Genomic DNA, 24434 nt, shown 5'->3' on the forward strand with positions numbered 1-24434 from the left:
CATCTACTGTTGCTAGCCCCAATTCTCACTTGTGCCCTGATATCTGCTTCACTGATTTCTGCTCTAGTAAAAGCCAGGGTTTTCTGCACGTTATCACTACAAGCTTATAACCTAAAATGGATCAATTGAAACTGTGGGTTCACAGCTGAGACGTGGTTAAGGAAGAGTACTGAATACTGATGTTAACCTTTCTCGTTCTAACCTTTTTCGGCAAGACAGATCTTCTAAAGGTGGGGGAGTGGCAATCTTTACCAAGGATCACCTTCAGTACTTGGTTGCCTCCACCAAGTCTGTCCCCAAACAATTTGATTTGTTCAAATAGCTCTTCGTTGACTGTTGCTGGGTGTTATTGTCCTCCATCAGCACCGGTCTGTACCCTACCTGCCCTAAGCTCTCTCCTGGCCCCTTATACTAAGTCTGAATTTGTCATGCTAGGTTACCTAAACTGGGACATGCTTAAACTACATGACAAAGTCCTAAGCAATGGGACTCCCTAAATCTTTCTCAGATTATTACCAATCCCACAAGGTATGACTCCAAACACGCGCTACTCTCCTCGATGTTATCCTCACAAATAATCCTGATAGGTATCAGTCTGGTTGTTATGCCCTGACCTTAGAGAGACATTTTTTTTCTCTATTTGGTTAGGTCAGGGTGTGATGTGGGGTGGGCATTCTATGTTTTGACTTCTATGTTTTGTGGTTCTATGTTTTGGCCGGGTATGGTTCTCAATCAGGTACATCTGTCTATCGTTGTCTCTGATTGGGAACCATACTTAGGCAGCCCTTTTTCCCACCTATCTTTGCGGGTAGTTAACTTTGTTTGATGGCACATAGCCTTAAGCTTCACGTTTTTTTTGGTAGTGTTTATTGTTTTGTTCGGCGTCATTTTTATTAATAAAAAGAAAATGTACGCTCACCACGCTGCACCTTGGTCCTCTCCTTTCAACAGCCGTGACACTGGTGTTTTCTGTAAGGACCTTAGTGATCACTGTTTTACAGCCTATGTCCGCAATGGCAGCTCAGTGAAACGACCTGTCCTGATTAGGGATGGGTATCGTTAAGATTTTAACGGTGTTACTACTCTTACCGATACTGCTTATCGATCCGGTACTTTAACGGTATTCTTATCGGTTCTTTTTTACGAAAAAAACCTCGAAAGAAATTAAGAACCCACCACCCGCCAACCCCTCCTTTACGCTACTGCTACTCTCTGTTTATCATATACAGTGGGGCAAAAAAGTATTTAGTCAGCCACCAATTGTGCAAGTTCTCCCACTTAAAAAGATGAGAGAGGCCTGTAATTTTCATCATAGGTACACTTCAACTATGACAGACAAAAGTAGAAAATAAAATCCAGAAATCACATTGTAGGATTTTTAATGAATTTCTTTGCAAATTATGGTGGAAAATAAGTATTTGGTCAATAACAAAAGTTTATCTCAATACTTTGTTATATACCCTTTGTTGGCAATGACAGAGGTCAAACGTTTTCTGTAAGTCTTCACAAGGTTTTCACACACTGTTGCTGGTATTTTGGCCCATTCCTCCATGCAGATCTCCTCTAGAGCAGGAATGTTTTGGGGCTGTTGCTGGGAAACACGGACTTTCAACTCCCTCCAAAGATTTTCTATGGGGTTGAGATCTGGAGACTGGCCAGGCCACTCCAGGACCTTGAAATGCTTCTTACGAAGCCACTCCTTCGTTGCCCGGGCGGTGTGTTTGGGATCATTGTCATGCTGAAAGACCCAGCCACGTTTCATCTTCAATGCCCTTGCTGATGGAAGGAGGTTTTCGCTCAAAATCTCACGATACATGGCCCCATTCATTCTTTCCTTTACACGGATCAGTCGTCCTGGTCCCTTTGCAGAAAAACAGCCCCAAAGCATGATGTTTCCACCCCCATGCTTCACAGTAGGTATGGTGTTCTATGTATGGTATGGCATGGTGACCTCCCGGGTGGCGCAGTGGTCTAGGGCACTGCATCCCAGTGCTAGCTGCGCCACCAGAGTCTCTGGGTTCGCGCCCAGGCTCTGTCGCAGCCGGCCGCAACCGGGAGGTCCGTGGGGCGACGCACAATTGGCATAGCTTCGTCTGGGTTAGGGAGGGTTTGGCCGGTAGGGATATCCTTGTCTCAGTATGTAAAAATGTAATAAAATGTATGCACTCTACTGTAAGTCGCTCTGGATAAGAGCGTCTGCTAAATGACTAAAATGTAAAAATGTGTTCTTTGGAAGCAACTCTGCATTCTTTGTCCTCCAAACACGACGAGTTGAGTTTTTACCAAAAAGTTATATTTTGGTTTCATCTGACCATATGACATTCTCCTAATCTTCTTCTGGATCATCCAAATGCTCTCTAGCAAACTTCAGACGGGCTTGAACATGTACTGGCTTAAGCAGGGGGACACGTCTGGCACTGCAGGATTTGAGTCCCTGGCGGCGTAGTGTGTTACTGATGGTAGGCTTTGTTACTTTGGTCCCAGCTCTCTGCAGGTCATTCACTAGGTCCCCCCGTGTAGTTCTGGGATTTTTGCTCACCGTTCTTGTGATCATTTTGACCCCACGGGGTGAGATCTTGCGTGGAGCCCCAGATCGAGGGAGATTATCAGTGGTTTTGTATGTCTTCCATTTCCTAATAATTGCTCCCACAGTTGATTTCTTCAAACCAAGCTGCTTACCTATTGCAGATTCAGTCTTCCCAGCCTGGTGCAGGTCTACAATTTTGTTTCTGGTGTCCTTTGACAGCTCTTTGGTCTTGGCCATAGTGGAGTTTGGAGTGTGACTGTTTGAGGTTGTGGACAGGTGTATTTTATACTGATAACAAGTTCAAACAGGTGCCATTAATACAGGTAACGAGTGGAGGACAGAGGAGCCTCTTAAAAAATAAGTTACAGGTCTGTGAGAGCCAGAAATCTTGCTTGTTTGTAGATGACCAAATACTTATTTTCCACCATCATTTGCAAATAAATTCATAAAAAATCCTACAATGTGATTTTCTGGATTTTTTTCTTCTCATTTTGTCTGTCATAGTTGAAGTGCACATATGATGAAAATTACAGGCCTCTCTCATACTTTTAAGTGGGAGAACTTGGTGGCTGACTAAATACTTTTTTGCCCCACTGTAGCCATATGTCATTATTAACAGACAGTGGGCCTTGTTCTACATAGCCATATGTCATTATTAACAGACAGTAGGCCTTGTTCTACATTGCCATATGTCATTATTAACAGACAGTAGGCCTTGTTCTATATAGCCATATGTCATTATTAACAGACAGTAGGCCTTGTTCTACGTAGCCATATGTCATTATTAACAGACAGTAGGTCTTGTTCTACATAGCCATATGTCATTATTAACAGACAGTAGGCCTTGTTCTACATAGCCATATGTCATTATTAACAGACAGTAGGTCTTGTTCTACATAGCCATATGTCATTATTAACAGACAGTAGGCCTTGTTCTACATAGCCATATGTCATTATTAACAGACAGTAGGTCTTGTTCTACATAGCCATATGTCATTATTAACAGACAGTAGGTCTTGTTCTACATAGCCATATGTCATTATTAACAGACAGTAGGCCTTGTTCTACATAGCCATATGTCATTATTAACAGACAGTAGGCTTTGTTCTACATAGCCATATGTCATTATTAACAGACAGTAGGTCTTGTTCTAAATAGCCATATGTCATTATTAACAGACAGTAGGCCTTGTTCTACATAGCCATATGTCATTATTAACAGACAGTAGGCCTGGTTCTACATAGCCATATGTCATTATTAACAGACAGTAGGTCTTGTTCTACATAGCCATATGTCATTATTAACAGACAGTAGGCCTTGTTCTACATAGCCATATGCCATTATTAACAGACAGTAGGCCTTGTTCTACATAGCCATATGTCATTATTAACAGACAGTAGGCCTTGTTCTATATAGCCATATGTCATTATTAACAGACAGTAGGCCTTGTTCTATATAGCCATATGTCATTATTAACAGACAGTAGGCCTTGTTCTACATAGCCATATGTCATTATTAACAGACAGTAGGTCTTGTTCTACATAGCCATATGTCATTATTAACAGACAGTAGGCCTTGTTCTATATAGCCATATGTCATTATTAACAGACAGTAGGTCTTGTTGTACATAGCCATATGTCATTATTAACAGACAGTAAGTCTTGTTGTACATAGCCATATGTCATTATTAACAGACAGTAGGCCTTGTTCTATATAGCCATATGTCATTATTAACAGACAGTAGGCCTTGTTCTATATAGCCATATGTCATTATTAACAGACAGTAGGCCTTGTTCTACATAGCCATATGTCATTATTAACAGACAGTAGGCTTTGTTCTACATAGCCATATGTCATTATTAACAGACAGTAGGCCTTGTTCTACATAGCCATATGTCATTATTAACAGACAGTAGGCTTTGTTCTACATAGCCATATGTCATTATTAACAGACAGTAGGCCTTGTTCTACATAGCCATATGTCATTATTAACAGACAGTAGGCCTTGTTCTACATAGCCATATGTCATTATTAACAGACAGTAGGCCTTGTTCTATATAGCCATATGTCATTATTAACAGACAGTAGGTCTTGTTCTACATAGCCATATGTCATTATTAACAGACAGTAAGTCTTGTTGTACATAGCCATATGTCATTATTAACAGACAGTAGGCCTTGTTCTATATAGCCATATGTCATTATTAACAGACAGTAGGCCTTGTTCTATATAGCCATATGTCATTATTAACAGACAGTAGGTCTTGTTCTACATAGCCATATGTCATAATTAACAGACAGTAAGTCTTGTTGTACATAGCCATATGACAATATTAACAGACAGTAGGCCTACATGCTCTTCCTATTGTAAGTTAGCAGTAACTAATAAAGCAGAGTAAGTTTGGCTAAACAGAGCGACCATTTTACTCACATATGCGCTTAAATATTTAGCTGCGTGACCTGGAATTATATCCTAGGAGCACCCGTACACCAAGACAGTTTTGGAATTCTAGCTTTAATATATTTCATTGGGCTTCTAAATGTATCTGTGTGCGCCTACATTTTTCAACTTGGCACAAAAGTGCTCCTTGTAAAAAAAGGTCAGCGTAGAGCCCTGCTAAATGTAAACATCAGGAGAAGGTCTCCTGTGGAGGAAAAAATTGGACGATTTAAAATCGTTGTTTGGAACGCAAAACAGCAGCAGAGAGATTTGGTTGTTAACTCTGAAATTGGACTATGTTCAGTCTTATCCCTCAGAGGAATGGGTGTTTTATAGGCTGAAGTGGTCCTAGATAACACCAGGTTTGTAGGTTCCCACTGGGGTTACCCATATGAGAATGTATGCACGGACTACTTTAATTCACTATGGATAAAAGTGTCTGCTAAATGGAATATATTATTAATCAAATCAAATCAAATCAAGTTTATTTTATATAGCCCTTCGTACATCAGCTAATATCTCGAAGTGCTGTACAGAAACCCAGCCTAAAACCCCAAACAGCAAGCAATGCAGGTGTAGACGCACGCAAGGCTATATTATATTATTACTAAGTATCAGATATTAACGGCCCAGTAAGCAACATGCTAAATCAAGACTGTTTCAGGCCTTATCAGGAGTAAAGCTAGCCAACGTGTTATTTGTTGTGCATTAAGGATGGACTAACCTGGGGTGTATTCATTAGTCGCAGACCGTAGCAAAAAGTTTGGCTTGTTTCAAAACGTTTTGCAACGGAAACCATTTACTCAGTAAGGGGAGTGTATGACTGCACACTTCGAAAGAAGAGTAGAGGACCTTCACCTTCAAGGCCAGAGGGAGCATCACAAATGGTGCCTTATTCCCTAGTGCACTACTTCTGACCAGGGTGAGCCCTAGGGTGCCATTTGGGACAATGAGAGAATGGCAGAGAGATCAAGGTCCCAGGGTAATCTATAACGCAGGTCTAACTAGCTACCTACTTAACTTCCCACTGATAGACTAGCTGCATCTTACAGTACACAAACACACTTTCCCCATTACGTGAGCCAATTCAATAAGAATCTGTTAAATAACCTCAAAGTTAACTATTATTATTTAGTCTCTTGCTTGCCTGTAATATCAGTTATTCTAGGCTCAAAAGGCCTACTCTCTACCTCCGTCTTAGTTGTTGAGGCTATTGGAGTGGAAACAGTAGCCAGGACAAGCCTACACAACACCACCAGTCAGCCAGTCTGTCAACGAGCCAGTCAGTCAGTCAGCCAGTCTGTCAACGAGCCAGTCAGTCAGTCAGCCAGTCTGTCAACGAGCCAGTCAGTCAGTCAGCCAGTGTAAACTGATCCAGGGAATTGTATCCAGCAGCACCATTGAGCTCCGCTAGTCAGCTCACAGATAGGGAGGGTGAGGGCTGCTGCTGCACCTACATAAACAGATTGTGTCTCAAATGGCACCCTATTCCCTATATAGTGCACTACTATTGACCACTGCACTGAATATACATTTACGGTCAATGGAAAATGTGAACTACAATCCCAACTCTGTGTTTTAACGTTTAGAAACGTCAATATTTTATCAGCGAGAAATAATCCCTTAAAGAAATTTAAAAAAACACGAGCAGTGTTGCACAGATCTGTACAGCTACGGGCGCCTCGGCTTCCATCCAACAAAACTACACTCCTGCTACACTTCCCGAGTTACACTAGGTAGCTCATTTGCTGTAACATGTAGATATGGCCGTTGGAACACTAACCCTATTAAAGGTGTGTATCAATTTAACAGGATTTCTCGCCAATATGAAAGGTAAAGTCATTGTGCATTCAAAACCATACCGCAAGCAATGCGTGTTAATGTCCAGCCCACGGGTCAGAACTCTTATTAACAAAACTCCCCCCTACAGAAGATGTCTTCCTCCAATGACTCTTATGTGTAATGTCATGGAACAGAGAGTCATTATGGGCTAGTGTTGTTCTAACTAGCTAGATAAACCACTTGACTTTGATACCCTGTAGTAGTGGAAAATGAATGATGAGAAAATATATAAATAGCTAGCTTGTTGAGAAACAAATACAACTAATGTTAACTAGCTTTTAAATAACAACAGACCCATTTGAGATTAGGCAGTAGTCTGATACATTCAGTAGTCTGTCTGTTACAGTAGTCTGATACATAGTCTTTCTGATGACAGTGTGGTCCCGTGTGGCTCAGTTGGTAGAGCATGGCGCTTGCAACGCCAAGGTTGTGGGTTCATTTCCCACGGGGGGACCAGGGTTCAATTCCCACGGGGGGACCAGGATGAATATGTATGAACTTTCCAATTTGTAAGTCACTCTGGATAAGAGCGTCATGTAAATGAGATAAAACTCTTTTAAACAAACTTTATTTAGAAAATGTTATAATCAAATGATACATTTCTAAACATTTATTTTGTGCTGCTGCTACATTCTTATCTAAATATAGAAGCACACAGCAGAATGAATATACAACAAATACTGTTAGAAAACACAGATAATAAAAATATACAGTGGCAAGAAAAGGTATGTGAACCCTTTGGAATGACCAGGATTTCTGCATAAATTGGTCATAAAATTTGATCTGCTCTTCATCTATGTCACAACAATAGACAAACACAGTGTGCTTAAACTAGTAACACACAAACAATTCTACGTTTTTATGTCTTTATTAAACACGCTGTGTAAACATTCACAGTGCAGGGTGGAAAAAATATGTGAATCCTTGGATTTAATAACCGGTTGACCCTACTTTGGCATTAATAACCTCAACCAAATGTTTTCTGTAGTTGTGGATCAGACCTGCACAACGGTCAGGAGGAATATTGGACCATTCCTCTTTACAAAACTGTTTCAGGTCAGCAAAATTCTTGGGATGTCTGGTGTGAACCGCTCTCTTGAGGTCATGCCACAGCATCTCAATCGGGTTGAGGTCAGGACTCTGACTGGGCCACTCCAGAAGGCGTATTGTCTTCTGTTGAAGCAAATTCTGTTGTTGAATTATTTCTGTGTATTGGGTCGTTGTCCTGTTGCATCACCCAACTAATGCCTTGATAAACTTGGGAATTCATTTTTCCGTTGCTGATAGCAAGCTGTCCAGGCCCTGAGGCAGCAAAGCAGCCCCAAACCCATGATGCTCCCTCCACCATAGTTTACAGTTGGGATGAGGTTTTGATGTTGGTGTGCTGTGCCTTTTTTTCTCCACACATAGTGTTGTGTGTTCCTTCCAAACAACTCAACTTAAGTTTCATCTGTCCACAGAATATTTTGCCAGTAGCCCTGTGGAACATCCATGTGCTCTTTTGCGAACTTCAGACGTGCAGCAATGTTATTTGGACAGTAGTGGCTTCTTCCATGGTGTCCTCCCATGAACACCATTCTTGTTTAGTGTTTTACGTATCGTAGACTCGTCAACAGAGATGATTTCATGTTCCAGAGATTTCTGTAAGTCTTTAGCTGACACTCTAGGATTCTTCTAAACCTCATTGAGCATTCTGTGCTGTGCTCTTGCAGTCATCTTTGCACGACGTCCACGCCTAGGGAGAGTACAAACAGTACTGAACTTTCTCCATTCATAGACAATTTGTCTAACCGTGGACTGATGAACATCAAGGCTTTTAGAGATATCTTTGTAACCCTTTCCAGCTTTATGCGAGTCGACAAATCTTAATCTTAGGTCTTCTGAGATCTCTTTTGTTAGAGGCATGGTTCACATCAGGCAATGCTTATTGTGAATAGCAAACTCAAATTTATTGAGTGTTTTTTATAGGGCAAAGCAGCTCTAACCAACATCTCCAATCTCGTCTCATTGATTGGACTCCAGGTTAGCTGACACCTGACTCCAATTAGCTTTTGGAGAAGTCATTAGCCTTGGGGTTCACATACTTTTTCCAACCTACACTGTGAATTTTTAAATGCTGTACTCAATATAGAAAAGGAAAATACAATAATTTGTGCATTATTAGTTTACTCACACTGTGTTTGTCTATTGTTGTGACTTAGATGAAGATCAGATAACATTTTATGACCAATTTATGCAGAAATCCAGGTAATTCCAAAGGGTTCACATACTTTTCCTTGCCACTGTATATCACACTCTCCTGAACACAGAACAGTCAAAGGGATTGGTGAAAGACACGTCAAACATTAACGAGAAATCAGTGGTCTGGGATGGTCCAGTACCAGAATGGGTTCAGATCCAACCCATTGCTCTTTCAACATTCCTACCTTTACCTCTCTGTCCTATCCAGTAAACAATAAACTGGCCCACTCTCCAACAACAACAAAAAGATGGACAGAAAATGTATAACTAAGAACTCATGTACATGTACTCTCTCAATAGGAGTTCCTGCTGTTTATACTGTCTCTGCCAGTCAGTCAGTGACATCTACAGGACAGATGACCAGTGAAACACTATCTGAACCACCAGGGTTGAAGAATGGATGGAGTTTCTATTAAAGGAATTTCATTCCTGTGTTTATCAACCAATTCAATTAAAACACTCTGCCCATAAATAAGAATTTGTAAGATAATTATCAGCATTAAATGGACAGAAACCAGTCTTAAAATCAATCAATCAATAGCGTTTATTCTCGAGAGTACTGAATCATAGTACAATTTACATCAGGTTATATAATAAAGATGATGTCATAGGTTTTAATGTCCAACCTCCTCTCGGATACAATGGCAATACAGTTCGAGTTCTCATTACTGTCTGCCACCTGTTAAACTATCTACAACCAACCCAAGGTCTTTCCCCTCCCTGGGTAGAGACATCATTCTAGCCTGTCTGAAGATAAACCCATTCTTTCTATCAAGGAACACATAACATTCAACATTTATGAGTTATAATTCTAAGTCAAATGTATACATATTTTAGTCATTAAACACAAAAATCCCGAAACAGTTTCTTAGTGAAGGTGCAGCCAGTGAAAGAGTAGATATGAGACCTGGCCTCCACATTGTAGAAGGAGACCTGCCTCTTCTCATAATCCACAAATACCCCCACCTTCTGGGGCTTCTCTCTCAGGGAGAGGGGGACAGAGGGACCAGCATGAGCCGTGTACTCTCCATTCTTCAGCTCCACAGTCCAGTATCCTTTATTAGAAAACAGTCTAAAACTGCTATCCCTCTTGATGGGCTCTCTGACCACCCCCAAAGTCCACTCAGTCTTCCCCTCCACCTCCACTTCATAGTAGAAGCTGGATGGAGAACTTCCTGCCATCCAGGACCTATAGACTAGGTGGTGTCAGAAGAAAGCCCCAAAAATTGTCAAAGACTCCAGTCACCCAAGTCATAGACTGTTCTCTCTGCTAACGCATGTATATAGCCTCGTTGTTGTTATTTTATTGTGCCACTTTTTATTATTTTTTAACTTTAGTTATCTTGATAAGTATTTTCTTAACTCTTTCTTGAACTGCATTGTTGGTTAAGGGCTTGTAAGTAAGCATTTCACTGTAAGGTCTACACCTGTTGTATTCGGCGCATGTGACAAATACTGTATGATTTTATTTGAATTTCCCTGAGAAGGCAACATTTCCCAGTACACAGAACCATTTTGTAAACCTCTTTCTGTTGTCAGGGAGATCCTGTTTTATGTCCCCCCTTCCCCAGAAGATGCAGTATCAGGGTCTAGAGTCACATTCACTGTGGAGAGAAACATACACTATGGTAATCACAATGACATCATCAGTGGTATAATACACTATGGTAAACACAATGACATCATGACATCAAAATCAGTGGCATAATACACTATGGTAAACACAATGACTTCAACATCAGTGGGTATAATACACTATGGTAAACACAATGACATCAAAATCAGTGGGTATAATACACTATGGTAAACACAATGACATCATGACATCAGTGGGTATAATACACTATGGTAAACACAATGACATCAACATCAACATCAGGACAAAACAGAGATGCTAGTTCTAGGTCCCAAGAAACAAAGAGCTTCTGGATCTGACAATAAATCTTGATGGTTGTACAGTCGTCTCAAATAAAACTGTGAAGGACCTCGACGTTAGGAAAAACCCCATGGAAAGGCAGAAACCTAGGAAGAAACCTAGAGAGGAACCAGGCTTTGAAGGGTGGCCAGTCCTCTTCTGGCTGTGCCAGGTAGAGATTATAAGAGTACATGGCCATTAAGGCCAGATTGTTCTTCAAGATGTTCAAAAGCGGGCTTTGCCATTGGCTGCACTTGCATTAACAGAAATCCCCTGCAGCCTTGTTTACAAGTTGGAACACTGGAATGTGATATGTAATCTACACCTTCATTAGGATGACAGAAATTTTGTTGAATGTTTTTTCAAGTTGAGCGCAAATATTTCTGTACATCCTACACTTTCTCTTTCTGAACTTCTGAATGTATTCCATGAGGATGGCTAACAGTGCTAAGATGAATGTATTCCATAAGGATGGCTAACAGTGCTAAGATGAATGTATTCCATGAGGATGGCTAACAGTGCTAAGCTGAATGTATTCCATAAGGATGGCTAACAGTGCTAAGCTGAATGTATTCCATGATGATGGCTAACAGTGCTAAGCTGAATGTATTCCATGATGATGGCTAACAGTGCTAAGCTGAATGTATTCCATGAGGATGGCTAACAGTGCTAAGCTGAATGTATTCCATGAGGATGGCTAACAGTGCTAAGCTGAATGTATTCCATGAGGATGGCTAACAGTGCTAAGATGAATGTATTCCATGAGGATGGCTAACAGTGCTAAGATGAATGTATTCCATGAGGATGGCTAACAGTGCTAAGCTGAATGTATTCCATGAGGATGGCTAACAGTGCTAAGCTGAATGTATTCCATGAGGATGGCTAACAGTGCTAAGATGAATGTATTCCATGAGAATGAAGCCACTCAAGGAATGGGAAACAAAATCAGATGATGGAATGAACGATTACCTGAATACAATGGGAACGCCTGAAGATATCATGGGGAAGGTTACCCACCACCACACAGGTTGTCACAGGTCTCCATACCACACAATCACACACCATGGTTGACCGGGGATCCCCATGTCTGTTCATACCGCACAGGGCCAGGGTCAAGTAGTATGTTGTAACTAAGTGCTACCACCAAATACAGCTCTGTTCATCGTAGGTCAACTAAAACACAGTAGAGCCTGTTGTAAGACCAACAGATAGGCCTTCCTCCCCTAATTGGAGCTGCCTATCAACCCAGATCAGGGTGGAGCTAACAACATGGGCAGTATTGTCAGCAATCTACTACACCAAAATGCTATCACTGAAATGCTGGTAAGACAGCAAAGGTTGTCTTCATTACCACCTTTTTGTGTACCAGGGTGACCTACTAGACTATAGGTTCTTAGTGTACTAGTGTACCAGGGTGACTCACTACACTATAGGTTCTTAGTGTACTAGTATTTAAGGGTGACCCACTAGACTATAGGTTCTTCGTACCAGTGTTTAAGGGTGACCCACTAGACTATAGGTTCTTCGTACCAGTGTTTAAGGGTGACCCACTAGACTATAGGTTCTTCGTACCAGTGTTTAAGGGTGACCCACTAGACTATAGGTTCTTTGTACCAGTGTTTAAGGGTGACCCACTACACTACAGATCTTGCTACATGTCTTTGAATATGCAATCGAAGACCGGACCAAGAACAGAAAAGACAGCCTGTACTAGTTTGAGAAATTCACCCTGGGGTAAGACAAATCAAGTCAAATTTTAGCTCAGCTCCTTTGTCTTACTGACGTTGAGAGAGAGGTTGTTGTCCTGTCACCACACTGCCTGGTCTCTGACCTCCTCCCCATAGGCTGTGTCATCGTCTTCGGTGATCAAGCATACCACTGTCGTGTCATCTGCAAACTTGATGGTGTTGGAGTTGTGAGCAGCCACGTAGTCGTGTGTGAAAAAGGAGTACATGAGGGGACTAAGCACGCACCCCTGAGAGGCCCCATCATGTTGAGGGTCAGCATGGTGTTGTTGCCTACCATCACCACCTGGGGGCGGCCCATCAGGCAGTCCAGGATCCAGTTGCAGAGGGAGGTGTTCAGTCCCAGGGACCTAAGCTAGTGATGTGCTTCGAGGGCACTATGGTATTGAACGCTGAGCTGTAGTCAATGAATAGCAACGTCACGTAGGTGTTATTTTTGTCCAGGTGGGAAATGGAGTGCAATAGAGATTGCATCATCTGTGGATCTGTTGGGGTGGTATTCGAATTGGAGTGGGTACAGGGTGTCTTGGATGATTGTGTTGATGTGAGCCATAACCAGCCTTTCAAAGTATTTCATGGCTACCGATGTGAGTGCTACGGGGCTACAGTCATTTATACAGGTTACCTTAGCATTCTTGGACACAGGGACTATGGTGGTCTGCTTGAAACACGCAGGTATTGCAGACTGGGTCAGGGAGAGGTTAAAAACGTTAGTGAAGACAATTGCCAGCTGGTCAGCACATGCTCTGAGTACAAGCCCTGCGGCCTTGTGATTGAAAAACCTATTTAAAAGTCTTACTTAAATCGGCTATGGATAGTGTGATCACACAGTCGTCCGGAACAGCTGGTGCTTTCACACATGGTTCACTGTTGCTTGCCTTGAAATAATTATAGAATGTATTTAGTTTGTCTGCTAAACTTGTGTCACTGGGCAGCTTGTGCCTGGGTATCCCTTTGTAATCTGTGATAGTTTGCGAGCCCTGCCACATTTGACGAGCGTCAGAGCTGGTGTAGTAGGATTTGATCTTAGTCCTGTTTTGAAGCTTTGCCCGTTTGATGATTCGTCGAAGGGCGCAGTGGGATTTCTTATAAGCGTCCGGGTTTCTGTCCCGTTCCTTGAATTTGGCAGCCTTTAGCTCAGTGCAGATGTTGCCGTTGTAATGCATGGCTTCTGGTTGGGATATGAATGTACGGTCACTGTGGGGATGATGTCATCAATGCACTTTGATGAAGCCGGAGAATGATGTATAAACTCCTCACCACTTCCAAATTGAGCGTGTCACTGGTATTTCCTGTTTGAGTTTTTACTTGTAAACAGGATTAAGGAGGATAGTCATGGTCAGATTAGCTAGAGATCTAGTCCACAGTTGCAAACACATGGAGGTTGACAGAGGATATGCAGAGGACAAAGGGCTTCTGAAAAAACACTTTGGAGACGAGTATAGAATCGCCACAGCTTTCATTGAGAAAGCTCTCAGTTGGCCATCCATCAAGGTGGAAGATTCCAAATCTTTACAAGCCTTTGCAGTTTTCCTCACTGGATGCTACAACACCATGGATAATGTTCAATACATGGAGGAAATGGACGGCCTGTCAAATATGAGAGCCATAGTCTCAAAGCTGCTGTAAATGAAGAAAGAAAAATGAAGGGTCGGCTTATGATCTACAAGAGAGAAATGGAAGAAGAGCCAGGTTTGCATCTGGTTACCAAGCCAGGATCGCCTCACATCCCCTGTTTGGAAACCTGAGGGAAACCCCCTCCGCAGCAGTGAGGGAAGGTTCAAGGCCTGTGAGTAGGCCAAGTGTTCTGAAGGAGAGGAAAAGTGGTTTTGGTTTTGCCACCAGCGTTACGCCCGCTGTGAAAACAGTGAAGAGCTGGGTTGGAAATCCTTCTATTACTGCCCTCAGGCAGTGTCCATTCTGTCAAAGAGAACACAGTCTAGGCACCTGCACATCACTGAACAAGAAGAAACATCAAGAGAAGTTGGACTTTTTGAAGAACAAGGGAATCTGCTTTGGTTGTCTGACCCCTGGACACATGAGCAAAGTATGAACACATCAACTTCCCTTTAAACTGTGTTCACGTAAACATCCTACCATGTTGCACATCAGCTATAAAAGAGGTAAACAGCTGCAAAAGCAACGAAAACAGAGAGCAGAGTGTTACCAATGCGTTCGTTAAACTAGATAAAGAAGCTGGGAGTCACAGCATCATTGGACTGAGCTTGTTGTCATTGCAGGTGTAACAGTGTAACTTTAGTCTGTCCCCTTGCCCCGACCCGGGCGCGAACCAGGGACCCTCTGCACACATCAACAACAGTCACCCACGAAGCATCGTTACCCATCGCTCCACAAAAGCCGCGGCCCTTGCAGAGCAAGGGGAACCACTACTTCAAGGTCTCAGAGCAAGTGACGTCACCGATTGAAAGGCTGTTAGCGCGCACCACCGCTAACTTGATAGCCATTTCACATCCGTTATACTCACCCCCCTTTCGACCAGGCAATCTCAAAGCTGTGCATTACAGGGAAGACATCCTCGTCCCTCATTTGGTTCCCTTCCTGCAAACTTAATGATGGAGTTGGAGTTGTGATTAGCCACGTAGTCAATAAAGACATAGTAGATAAAGATGCTGGGAGTCACAACATCATCGGACTGAGCATGTTGTCATTGCAGGCAATCTCAAAGCTGTGCATTACAGGGAAGTAATCCTTCTCCCTCATGTGGTACCCTTCCTGCAGGCTCATCCTGACATGACCCTCCAGCATGACAATGCCACCAGACAAACTGCTCATTCTGTGCGTGATTTCCTGCAAGATTTGATTTGATTTGGATCTCTTTTAGTCCCCATTTGGACTAATCTTCCATTCCAAGACAGGAATATCAGTGTGCTGCCATGGCCAGCGAAGAGCCCAGATCTCAATCCCATTGAGCACGTCTGGGACCTGTTGGATCGGAGGGTGAGGGCTAGGGCCATTCCCCCCAGAAATGTCCAGGAACGTGCAGGTGGCTTGGTTCACAGCAAGAACTGGCAAAGCTGGTGCAGTCCATGAGGAGGAGATGCACTGCAGTACTTAATGCAGCTGGTGGCCACACTAGATACTGACGGTTACTTTTGATTTTGACCCCCCCCCCCCCTTTGTTCAGGGACACATTATTCCATTTATGTTAGTCACATGTCTGTGGAACTTGTTCAGTTTATGTCTCAGTTGTTATATCTTGTTATGTTCATACAAATATTTACACATGTTAAGTTGAGTTTATAAGGATGGGTTAAGACTTTTCTATGTTTGTTAGTTTACTGGGCTCGAGCTCCAGGTTCATGTTTGCCTTCATGTTAAAAATGTAATTTAGGAATAGCAACCCAGGGAGCGTAGCTCCACTACAGGTGGTATTTGTGCTGAGCACGTTCATGAACAGCACTGGGGTGAGGAGGGGAATTGTTTGTTTTGTTTACTTTATATTACAGTACTGTTTTGTGAGAGACCTTCGCTTTATAATATGTGTTTGACTACAGGCTCACTGAAAATAGGCAATAGAATATCCCACACCCTTATTGGACATAATCACATTTGCATTCATGTATTAAGTGAACAATATGTCTAAGATAGTAAATCATACATCATTAAACGTTAATGGACTGAACGGTCCTGTTAAAAGAAAACGAGTCCTTATGTACTTGAAAAAGTTAAAGACTGATGTTACGTTTATACAAGAAACACATCTAACAGGGGCAGAACATAAAAAGTTAGAGGGAATTGTGAAGTCTGCTTCCAACACACTCTCAAACACATAGATCCCCTGAACGCAGCTCACTTTCCAGCCCACTTTCCAGCTCACACTCTCAAACACATAGATCCCCTGAACGCAGCTCACTTTCCAGCCCACTTTCCAACTCACACCCTCAAACACGTAGATCCCCTGAACGCAGCTCACTTTCCAGCCCACTTTCCAGCTCACACTCTCAAACACATAGATCCCCTGAACGCAGCTCACTCTCCAAATCGAAATCACCTGAATTCTGTTCACACACCTGTATGTCATTATCACACCTATTTAGTTCAGTTCTTTGCACCCCATCATTGTGATTGTGAAGTGATTGTTGTATTGTTTGTTTTGTGACACACGTCTTTTCGAAGCGCTGGTTTACCCGTAATTTACTCCTCTCGTGTATGATAGTTATTGCCTGACTCACTAACGATGCCTTTTGCCTATTCCCTGCTTGTACTTTAGCCTATCGGATTTCCTGTTATCAACCTATTGCCTGATCTCCCGGACGACGTTACTAGCCTTTTCCCTGCCTGTACTGTTGCCTTTTTTTTCTTTTTTTTTACCCCCTGTGTATGCCCTTCTGCCTGTCCCTGGACACAGCTACCTGCCTCCTCCTGTGGCCCTTTACAATAAACACCTGCTGCGCTCTGCGCTTGAAACCAGCTCTTTGTCTCCCTTCGTGTTCAATACGGGAATTGGTAGGACAGGTCTTTGCCTCTTCATATAACACACAGGGACACAGGGAGTAGATGTGTTGATTAATAAGAATTTAAATAAGGATATTCTGTGATTCTGTGAATTCTGTGAATTTACCCTTCTGTGTAACGAAAACAAATATTGATCCACTGGGACGTTATGTAGTGGTCCATGGCAGAATGTATTCTGAATCTTGTACCTTGCTTAATATGATGATCATATTTTTATTCAAGATATACTGAGTGTTTATCCAGAACTATCTCAGATCATTCTCCCCTCACACTTTCTGTTTGGATGCCGGATGGAGTTCAAGGGACCTATAGATGGAGCCTAAACCCAACTCTTTTTAAACAGGCAGAATTCTGTCAATTTATTAGAGACCAAATTAAGTTTTTCTGTGAAACAAACTGTCCGTCCTCTCCCAATAGTTTTGTACTCTGGGATACATTAAAGGCTTTTCTTAGGGGTCAAATCATGTATTATACCAAAGGTCTCAAAAAGAAATGCACTGCTGAATTTAATTAATTGATGAAATCCTATTACTACAAATAAAACACCAACAATCTGTCTCTAAAGAAACAGACCGCTCATTGGTGTATAAAAACTCAAATATAATACCCTAAGTACTTACAAAACTGAAAAGGCTATTCTTAGAAATAGGCAAAGATAATACGAATTGGGGGAGAAAACACACAAAGTCTTGGCATGGCAGATAAAAGCTGAAGAGAATTTGAAAACCATCAACTCTGATGAAACACAGATTAGTCAAGTTCTCACAACCCGGAAGAGATTAATGATTAATTTAAACAATTCTATTCTAAGTTATACACTTCTGATGGAACAGAACCAGCAATGATAGACACATTTCTGTCTACTATTGAACTACCGCACCTCACACAGGAAGACCAACACGAACTAGAACGCCCCTTTACAAAAACAGAAATTAAAAAGGAAATGTCCTCTCTACAGTCCAGCAAATCCCCAGGAGACGATGGCTTTCCCCCAGAGTTTTATAAGGAGTTTAAGGATTTGCTTATTCCTCTCTTGATGGATGTTCTAAATTTAGCTGCTGAGACGCAGAGCCTGCTGGACTCCTTTTCCATGGCTTTTATAACAGTTATACATAAAAAAAAGAAAGATCCTCTACAATGCTCTTCCTATAGGCCGATCTCACTCCTCAACGCCAACTATAAATTGATTTCTAAGGCGATGGCTAATAGATTAGGATAATATTTGCCAAACCTGATTAACACCGATCAAACAGCCTTTTTACAGAAAATATCCTCCACCAATAATTTGTGCAGGTTATTCAACGTAATTCACATGGCCAGTGTGAGGAGTATAGCAGTATCTCTAGATGCTGAATTGGCCTTGGATAGGCTGGAGTGGCCATACCTATTCAAGGTCCTTGCTAAACTTAAATTTGGTCCTTCTTTGTCAACTGGGTTAAGACTTTATACCATAAAGCGCAAGCCAATATCACCACAAATGCTATGATATCAGCCACATTCCCACTTTTTAGAGGTAGTAGACAGGGCTGTTCACTTTCCCCACTCCTTTTTGTGCTAGCCATAGAACCCCTGGCAGAGGCCATAAGAACGGATTCTGGCATAAAGGGCTTTCAGGTGTGCCAGATAACGCACAAGATGTCATTGGTCACAGATAAAATAATTTTGTTCCTCTCTGACCTGACCGGATCCCTCTCAAAACTACAGACGCTTTTGGGTACAAAAGCTCTATATCAGGTTACAAAGACAATATAGACAAAAGTTAAATTCTTCCACTGACTCGTTTAACTATAGCATCTGTGAATGAACAGGTCCCTTCAGATAGTTCAAATATCTAGCAATCACAATTGGTCATGACTTAAGAAATTTGTACAAGCTTAACTACTCTGTTTTAAAACGTCGTGGATGACTTGAATAGATGGAGAGATCCACCTCTTCCATTATTTGGGAGAATTGGCTGTATTAATAAAGAGGTTAGGAGTAATATTAATAGTAATAGTGGAACCAAAGAAAATAAAAAATCAACAAAAAATTTGGGCCATCAAATCTTGGTATGTAATTCGATCTGAAACAAGACTTGTCACCCAAAAAAACCCTGTGGCAAAACAAACTCCTGCCAATGATCTTGGATAGCAACATTATTCAGCATTGGCATGAGTAGGGAATGAGGCATTTTGAAAAGTGTTATATAGATGAAGTACTTATGTCATTTGAGCAACTGAAAGAGCAATACCAGTTATCCAATAATCATTTATTTTGTTATTTACAGTTAAGAAACTTTCTCAGAAGCACTCTTGGAGATATGACTTTACCAAATCTATCAACTATTGAACAACTACTCCATGATAACATGACACATATAGATGTATATCAAGAGTGTATTCATTGCAAATGCAACAATGCCCAAAACCAGATGTGCATAAGTCAAGAGAGCGATGGGAATCCGATTTGAATACTACAATTGATAAGGGTCTCTGGTCGGACCTATGCCAAGATAGTGTGTCAGCAACCATCAACTATAGATACAGACTTCTAAATTACAACTTCCTCCACCAACTCTATCTGACACCTCAGAGGTTACATAGATATCACCCTGAAATTTCAGAAATGTGTTTGAGTAGTGGAACAACAGCAGGCACTTTTATTGCATTGTACTTGGCAGTGTACTAAATTTGAAGCCTTCTGCATGATGTTTGTGACACCCTGGCCTTATTATGGAGGTCCCTTTCCCACTTGACCCTGAAATATGCCTTCTGGGTAACTTCACAAATGTGAATTTGAGGAATAACATCAACATCAAATTTACCCCTGCAAGAAAATGTGTTGCATTGACATGGAAATCAGATTCCCCTCTCCCAATTACAAGATGGCTCTCTGAAATGAATAAGTGTATTCCTATGGAGAAGAGTACATATGCATTAAGAAAGAAAAATTCAACTACTTTGTGAAAATATAGCAACCCTTCCTGGACTATATGTAAACACTTCCATTGGGGTTGGTGGATGTGAGCTTGTAGATCGATGTAACTATTGTCTCTCTGTAATGTACTGTTTGTATTGCTTTGTGTCTATGTTGGTCTCTCTTGTCATTTGTCTTATTTAGTCATTATTAGTATTATTACTATTCCAATTTAAAACACTATCAACAACCAGGTAGTCATGAGTGCCTTTGTCGTCTCTGGCTTGGAGATAAGCAGCCTTGATGACAGCAATGTTGTTGAAATCCTTGCATTTTTCACACAGAAGGAAATCCCAGTAACTAAGGAGAACATTCCTACCAGCGGCGGCTGGTGGGAGGAGCTATAGGAGGATGGGCTCATTGTAATGGCTGGAGTGGAATCAATGGAATGGAGTCAAACATGAGGTTTTCCATGTGGTTTCCACAAGCAATAACATCTGCTAAATATGTGCATGGGACCAATAACATTTGAATTGATATGATTCATGTTTAATACCGCTGCATTTATTCCATTACAATGAGCCTGTCCTCCTATAGCTCCTCCCACCAGCCTCCACCGATTCCTAACAAGACAGCTGTGAACATATGGCCATATTTAGAAAAGGTGCGTCTCAAGCAGATTGATTCTGAAGTTGTATTGTATTGTTGACAAACATACCTCAGGCCATTGAGCCATGGATGGTCATAAACAGCCAAGAAGATGGCCCATACGCTGTGAAAACCACTCTGGTCTGGATTGTGAATGGACTTCTAAGAAAGGGGAATGTCTCCACCTGCGGGCGGTCTCACGTAATGTCACACAGAATCTCTGTGGTAGAGCTGGAGGAGCTGCTGCAGAAACAGGTCAAACATGATTTCCCAGAGCGCCACCATGAGGAGCAGCTTGAAATATCAAGAGAAGATCATCTCTTTATGGAGCGTGTCAGACAAGCTGGTGGATGTCCACTATAGGATATGCCTTCCACTGAGGAATGAGGATGCTGAATTTCCCAACAACTGCGTGCTCTCAACCTGAAACGGAAACTTAGTAAGAATCCCAAGTCCTGTAAGGACTATACCAACTTCATGGCAGACATCCTGGACAATGGCTTTGCAGTGATGGAGCCAATAGACTTACAGAACGACAGCAGCAAGATATTCTGATATATTCCTCACCACAGAGTATACCATCCCAAGAAGCACAGTCTGAGGGTGGTACTAGACTGTGGAGCCACCTAACAAGAGACATCACTGAATGCTCAGCTTCTACAGGGTCCAGACTTGACAAACCATATTATTGGTGTTTTGTCCAGATTCCGCCAAGAGCCTGTTGCCTTCTTGACAGATATTGAAGTCATGTTCCACCAGGTGAGAGTTCCAGAGCAGGATACAGACCTGAGATTTCTCTGGATTTTCTCTGGACTTACTCAGGACAGCACATCCTTGTGTTTTAAAGGAGGCTTTAGACTGAACAAATGGATCAGTCAAGTTGTTGCCGCTATTCCTGAAGAGGAGAAAGCAAAGGAGATAAAGGATCTGGACTGGGATCAGAACATGCTTCCAGTAGAAACAGCCCTTGAGGTACAATGGTGCATTGAATCAGATTCAATAAAGTTACAAATATCCATTCAGGACAGACCACTTACCAGAAGAGGCATTCTATCTATGGTGGGCTCTGTTTACAACCCGCACAGTTTACTAGGCTAATAACTCGCTAACTAGCAAAGAATATAAACAAATGTGCCCACACTCTGATCTGCACTGATCTGAAAAGCGCATTCACTGGTGGGTGATTGAAAGGTTTTCAGGTACTTTTGGAAGATGGGCAGGAACTCTGCTGTCCTAGTTTCAGGGGGAAGCTGGTTCCACCATTGGGGTGCCAGGACAGAGAAGAGCTTGGACTGGACTGAGCGGGAGCTGCCCTCCCCGAGGGGTGGGAGGGCCAAGAGACCAGAGGTGGCAGAACGGAGTGCTCGAGTTGGGGTGTAGGGTTTGAACATAGCCTGAAGGTAGGGAAGGGCAGTTCCTATTGCTGCTACGTAGGCAAGCACCATGATCTTGTATTGGATGCAAGATTCGACTAGAAGCCAGTGGAGTGTGCGGAGGAGCGGGTTGACATGGGGAGATCTTGGGAAGGTTGAAAACCAGGCGGGCTGTAGCATTCTAGATAAGTTGCATGAGTTTCATGGCACAAGCAGAGAGCCCAGCCAACAGCGATTTCTATTAGTCAAGACGGGAGATGACAAGTGCCTGGATTAGGACCTGTGCCACTTCCTGTGTGAGGTATGGTCGTATTGATGTTGTAGAGCATGAACCTGCAGGAGCGAGTCACTGCTTTGATGTTTTCAGAGAACGACAGGGAGTTCACGCCAAGGTGGGCGACACTGTGAAGTTCTCAATTGTGATGGAGAGGTGTGAGGATATGACGGAGCCAAGTGACTTGGTGTATAGAGAGAAGAGGAACTAGAACAGAGCCCTGGGGGACACCCCAGTAGTGCGAGAACGTGGTGCAGACACAGATCCTCTCCACTGATGGTTCCCAGTGTCGAAGGCAGTGGATAGATCTAGGAGGATGAGAAAAGATGAGAGAGAGTCCACTTTGGCATTGCGGAGTGCCTCCATGACACAAAGAAGAGCAGTCTCGGTTGAGTGACTCGTCTTGAAGCATGACTGGTTAGGGTCAAGAAGATTGTTCTGAGAGTGATAACGAGAGAGTTGATCAGAGATAGCATGCTCAATTGTTTTGGGGAAAAAAGAAAGGGATACAGGTCTATAGATTGACGTCAGATGAGTCGGTTGGTTTCTCAACAGTTTTCCGTGTGTATCAAGAATGGTCCACCACCAAAGGATATCCAGCCAACTTGACACATCTGTGGGAAGCATTGGAGTAAACATGGAAAAGCATCCCTTGGGAACGCTTTCGACACCTTGTAGAGTCCATGCCCTAACGAATTGAGGCAAAAGGGGTTGCAATTCAATATTAGGAAAGTCTTCCTAATGGTTTGTACCCTCAGCGTATGTCAGACTTGTTCTGGAAGAGGTGGACTAAAGAGTATCTTCCTGAGTTGCAGGAGCAACAAAAATTAACAAGAGAAGAAACTTTGTCCCTGGGGATATGGTTCTAATCAGTATGATTCACAGTGCCCAGGGCCAGAACAGAGGCTGGGAAATGCAGAGTATTAAATAAAGCCATGACTACATCACAGGAAGTTGGTGGCACCTTAATTGGGGAGAACATGCTCGTGGTAATAGCTGGAGCAGAATAAGTGAAATGGTATCAAATACATCAATGGATTCATGGATTCCATGTGTTTGATGACATTCCATTTGCTCCGTTCCAGCCATTATTATGAGCCATCGTCCCCTCAGCAGCCTCCACTGGACTACATGGAACTCTGCCACCCCAGGTAACTCAAGTAAACACTAAAAACAGATTTAAAAAACAGATAAAAGAGCACCTTGCGGCACAACAGGGACTGTCAAGACAGACATTTTTATTTATTTTGTATTGTATTTTGTAATGTTATGTATAGTATGTATTTTATTGTTGTGCTTTGTTTTGAGTTTGGAACCCAGGAAGAGAAGCCATTGCCTTGGCAGCGGCTAAATAGTAAATACTAAACTCGTGGCTCATGGGGCAAGTCACACAAACCACCCCGACTCCAGAGGGCTGGTTAGACAAGTGCAGGTGAGAACCCAAACCACCAAGCTATGGCTCCTTCTATGTTTTGAAGTTGTAATTGTTTTGATCCCACAAGAACAATTATGAAGCTTGGTTGATGAAATCATGTTTTGGGTTTTCTATTATGGTTGTCATGGATATTTGAAAGCATTATGGAGCCTCATCTGGACACACCCATTTTTCCCATGTTCCCCTTTCCTATACAGTGGGGAGAACAAGTATTTGATACACTGCCGATTTTGCAGGTTTTCCTACTTACAAAGCATGTAGAGATCTGTAATTTTTATCATAGGTACACTTCAACTGTGAGAGATGGTATCTAAAACAACAAACCAGAAAATCACATTGTATAATTTTTAAGTAATTAATTTGCATTTTATTGCATGATATAAGTATTTGATACATCAGAAAAGCAGAACTTAATATTTGGTACACAAACCTTTGTTTGCAATTACAGAGATCATACGTTTCCTGTAGTTCTTGACCAGATTTGCACACACTGCAGCAGGGATTTTGGCCCACTCCACCATACAGACCTACTCCAGATCCTTCAGGTTTCGGGGCTGTCGCTGGGCAATACGGACTTTCAGCTCCCTCCAAAGATTTCCTATTGGGTTCAGGTCTGGAGACTGG

At 42.2% G+C, this 24434-nt stretch overlaps 2 protein-coding genes across 2 annotated transcripts in view; one reads left to right on the forward strand and one right to left on the reverse strand.

The window, feature by feature from the left end:
* LOC129862237 (ABC transporter G family member 23-like) overlaps positions 1-8547 on the forward strand; it is a 32631-nt gene extending 24084 nt beyond the window's left edge. The window contains exon 7 of the mRNA XM_055933728.1: positions 8521-8547. Coding sequence (XP_055789703.1) covers positions 8521-8547 — 27 coding nt within the window. The remainder of the gene's footprint in view (positions 1-8520) is intronic.
* LOC129865278 (butyrophilin subfamily 3 member A2-like) overlaps positions 7361-24434 on the reverse strand; it is a 53987-nt gene continuing 36913 nt past the window's right edge. The window contains exon 31 of the mRNA XM_055937928.1: positions 7361-10653. Within this exon, the coding sequence (XP_055793903.1) occupies positions 10601-10653 (53 nt within the window). The 3' untranslated portion in view covers positions 7361-10600. The remainder of the gene's footprint in view (positions 10654-24434) is intronic.

Source organism: Salvelinus fontinalis, chromosome 1, assembly GCF_029448725.1.
Source record: "Salvelinus fontinalis isolate EN_2023a chromosome 1, ASM2944872v1, whole genome shotgun sequence".
Lineage (NCBI taxonomy): Eukaryota > Metazoa > Chordata > Actinopteri > Salmoniformes > Salmonidae > Salvelinus > Salvelinus fontinalis.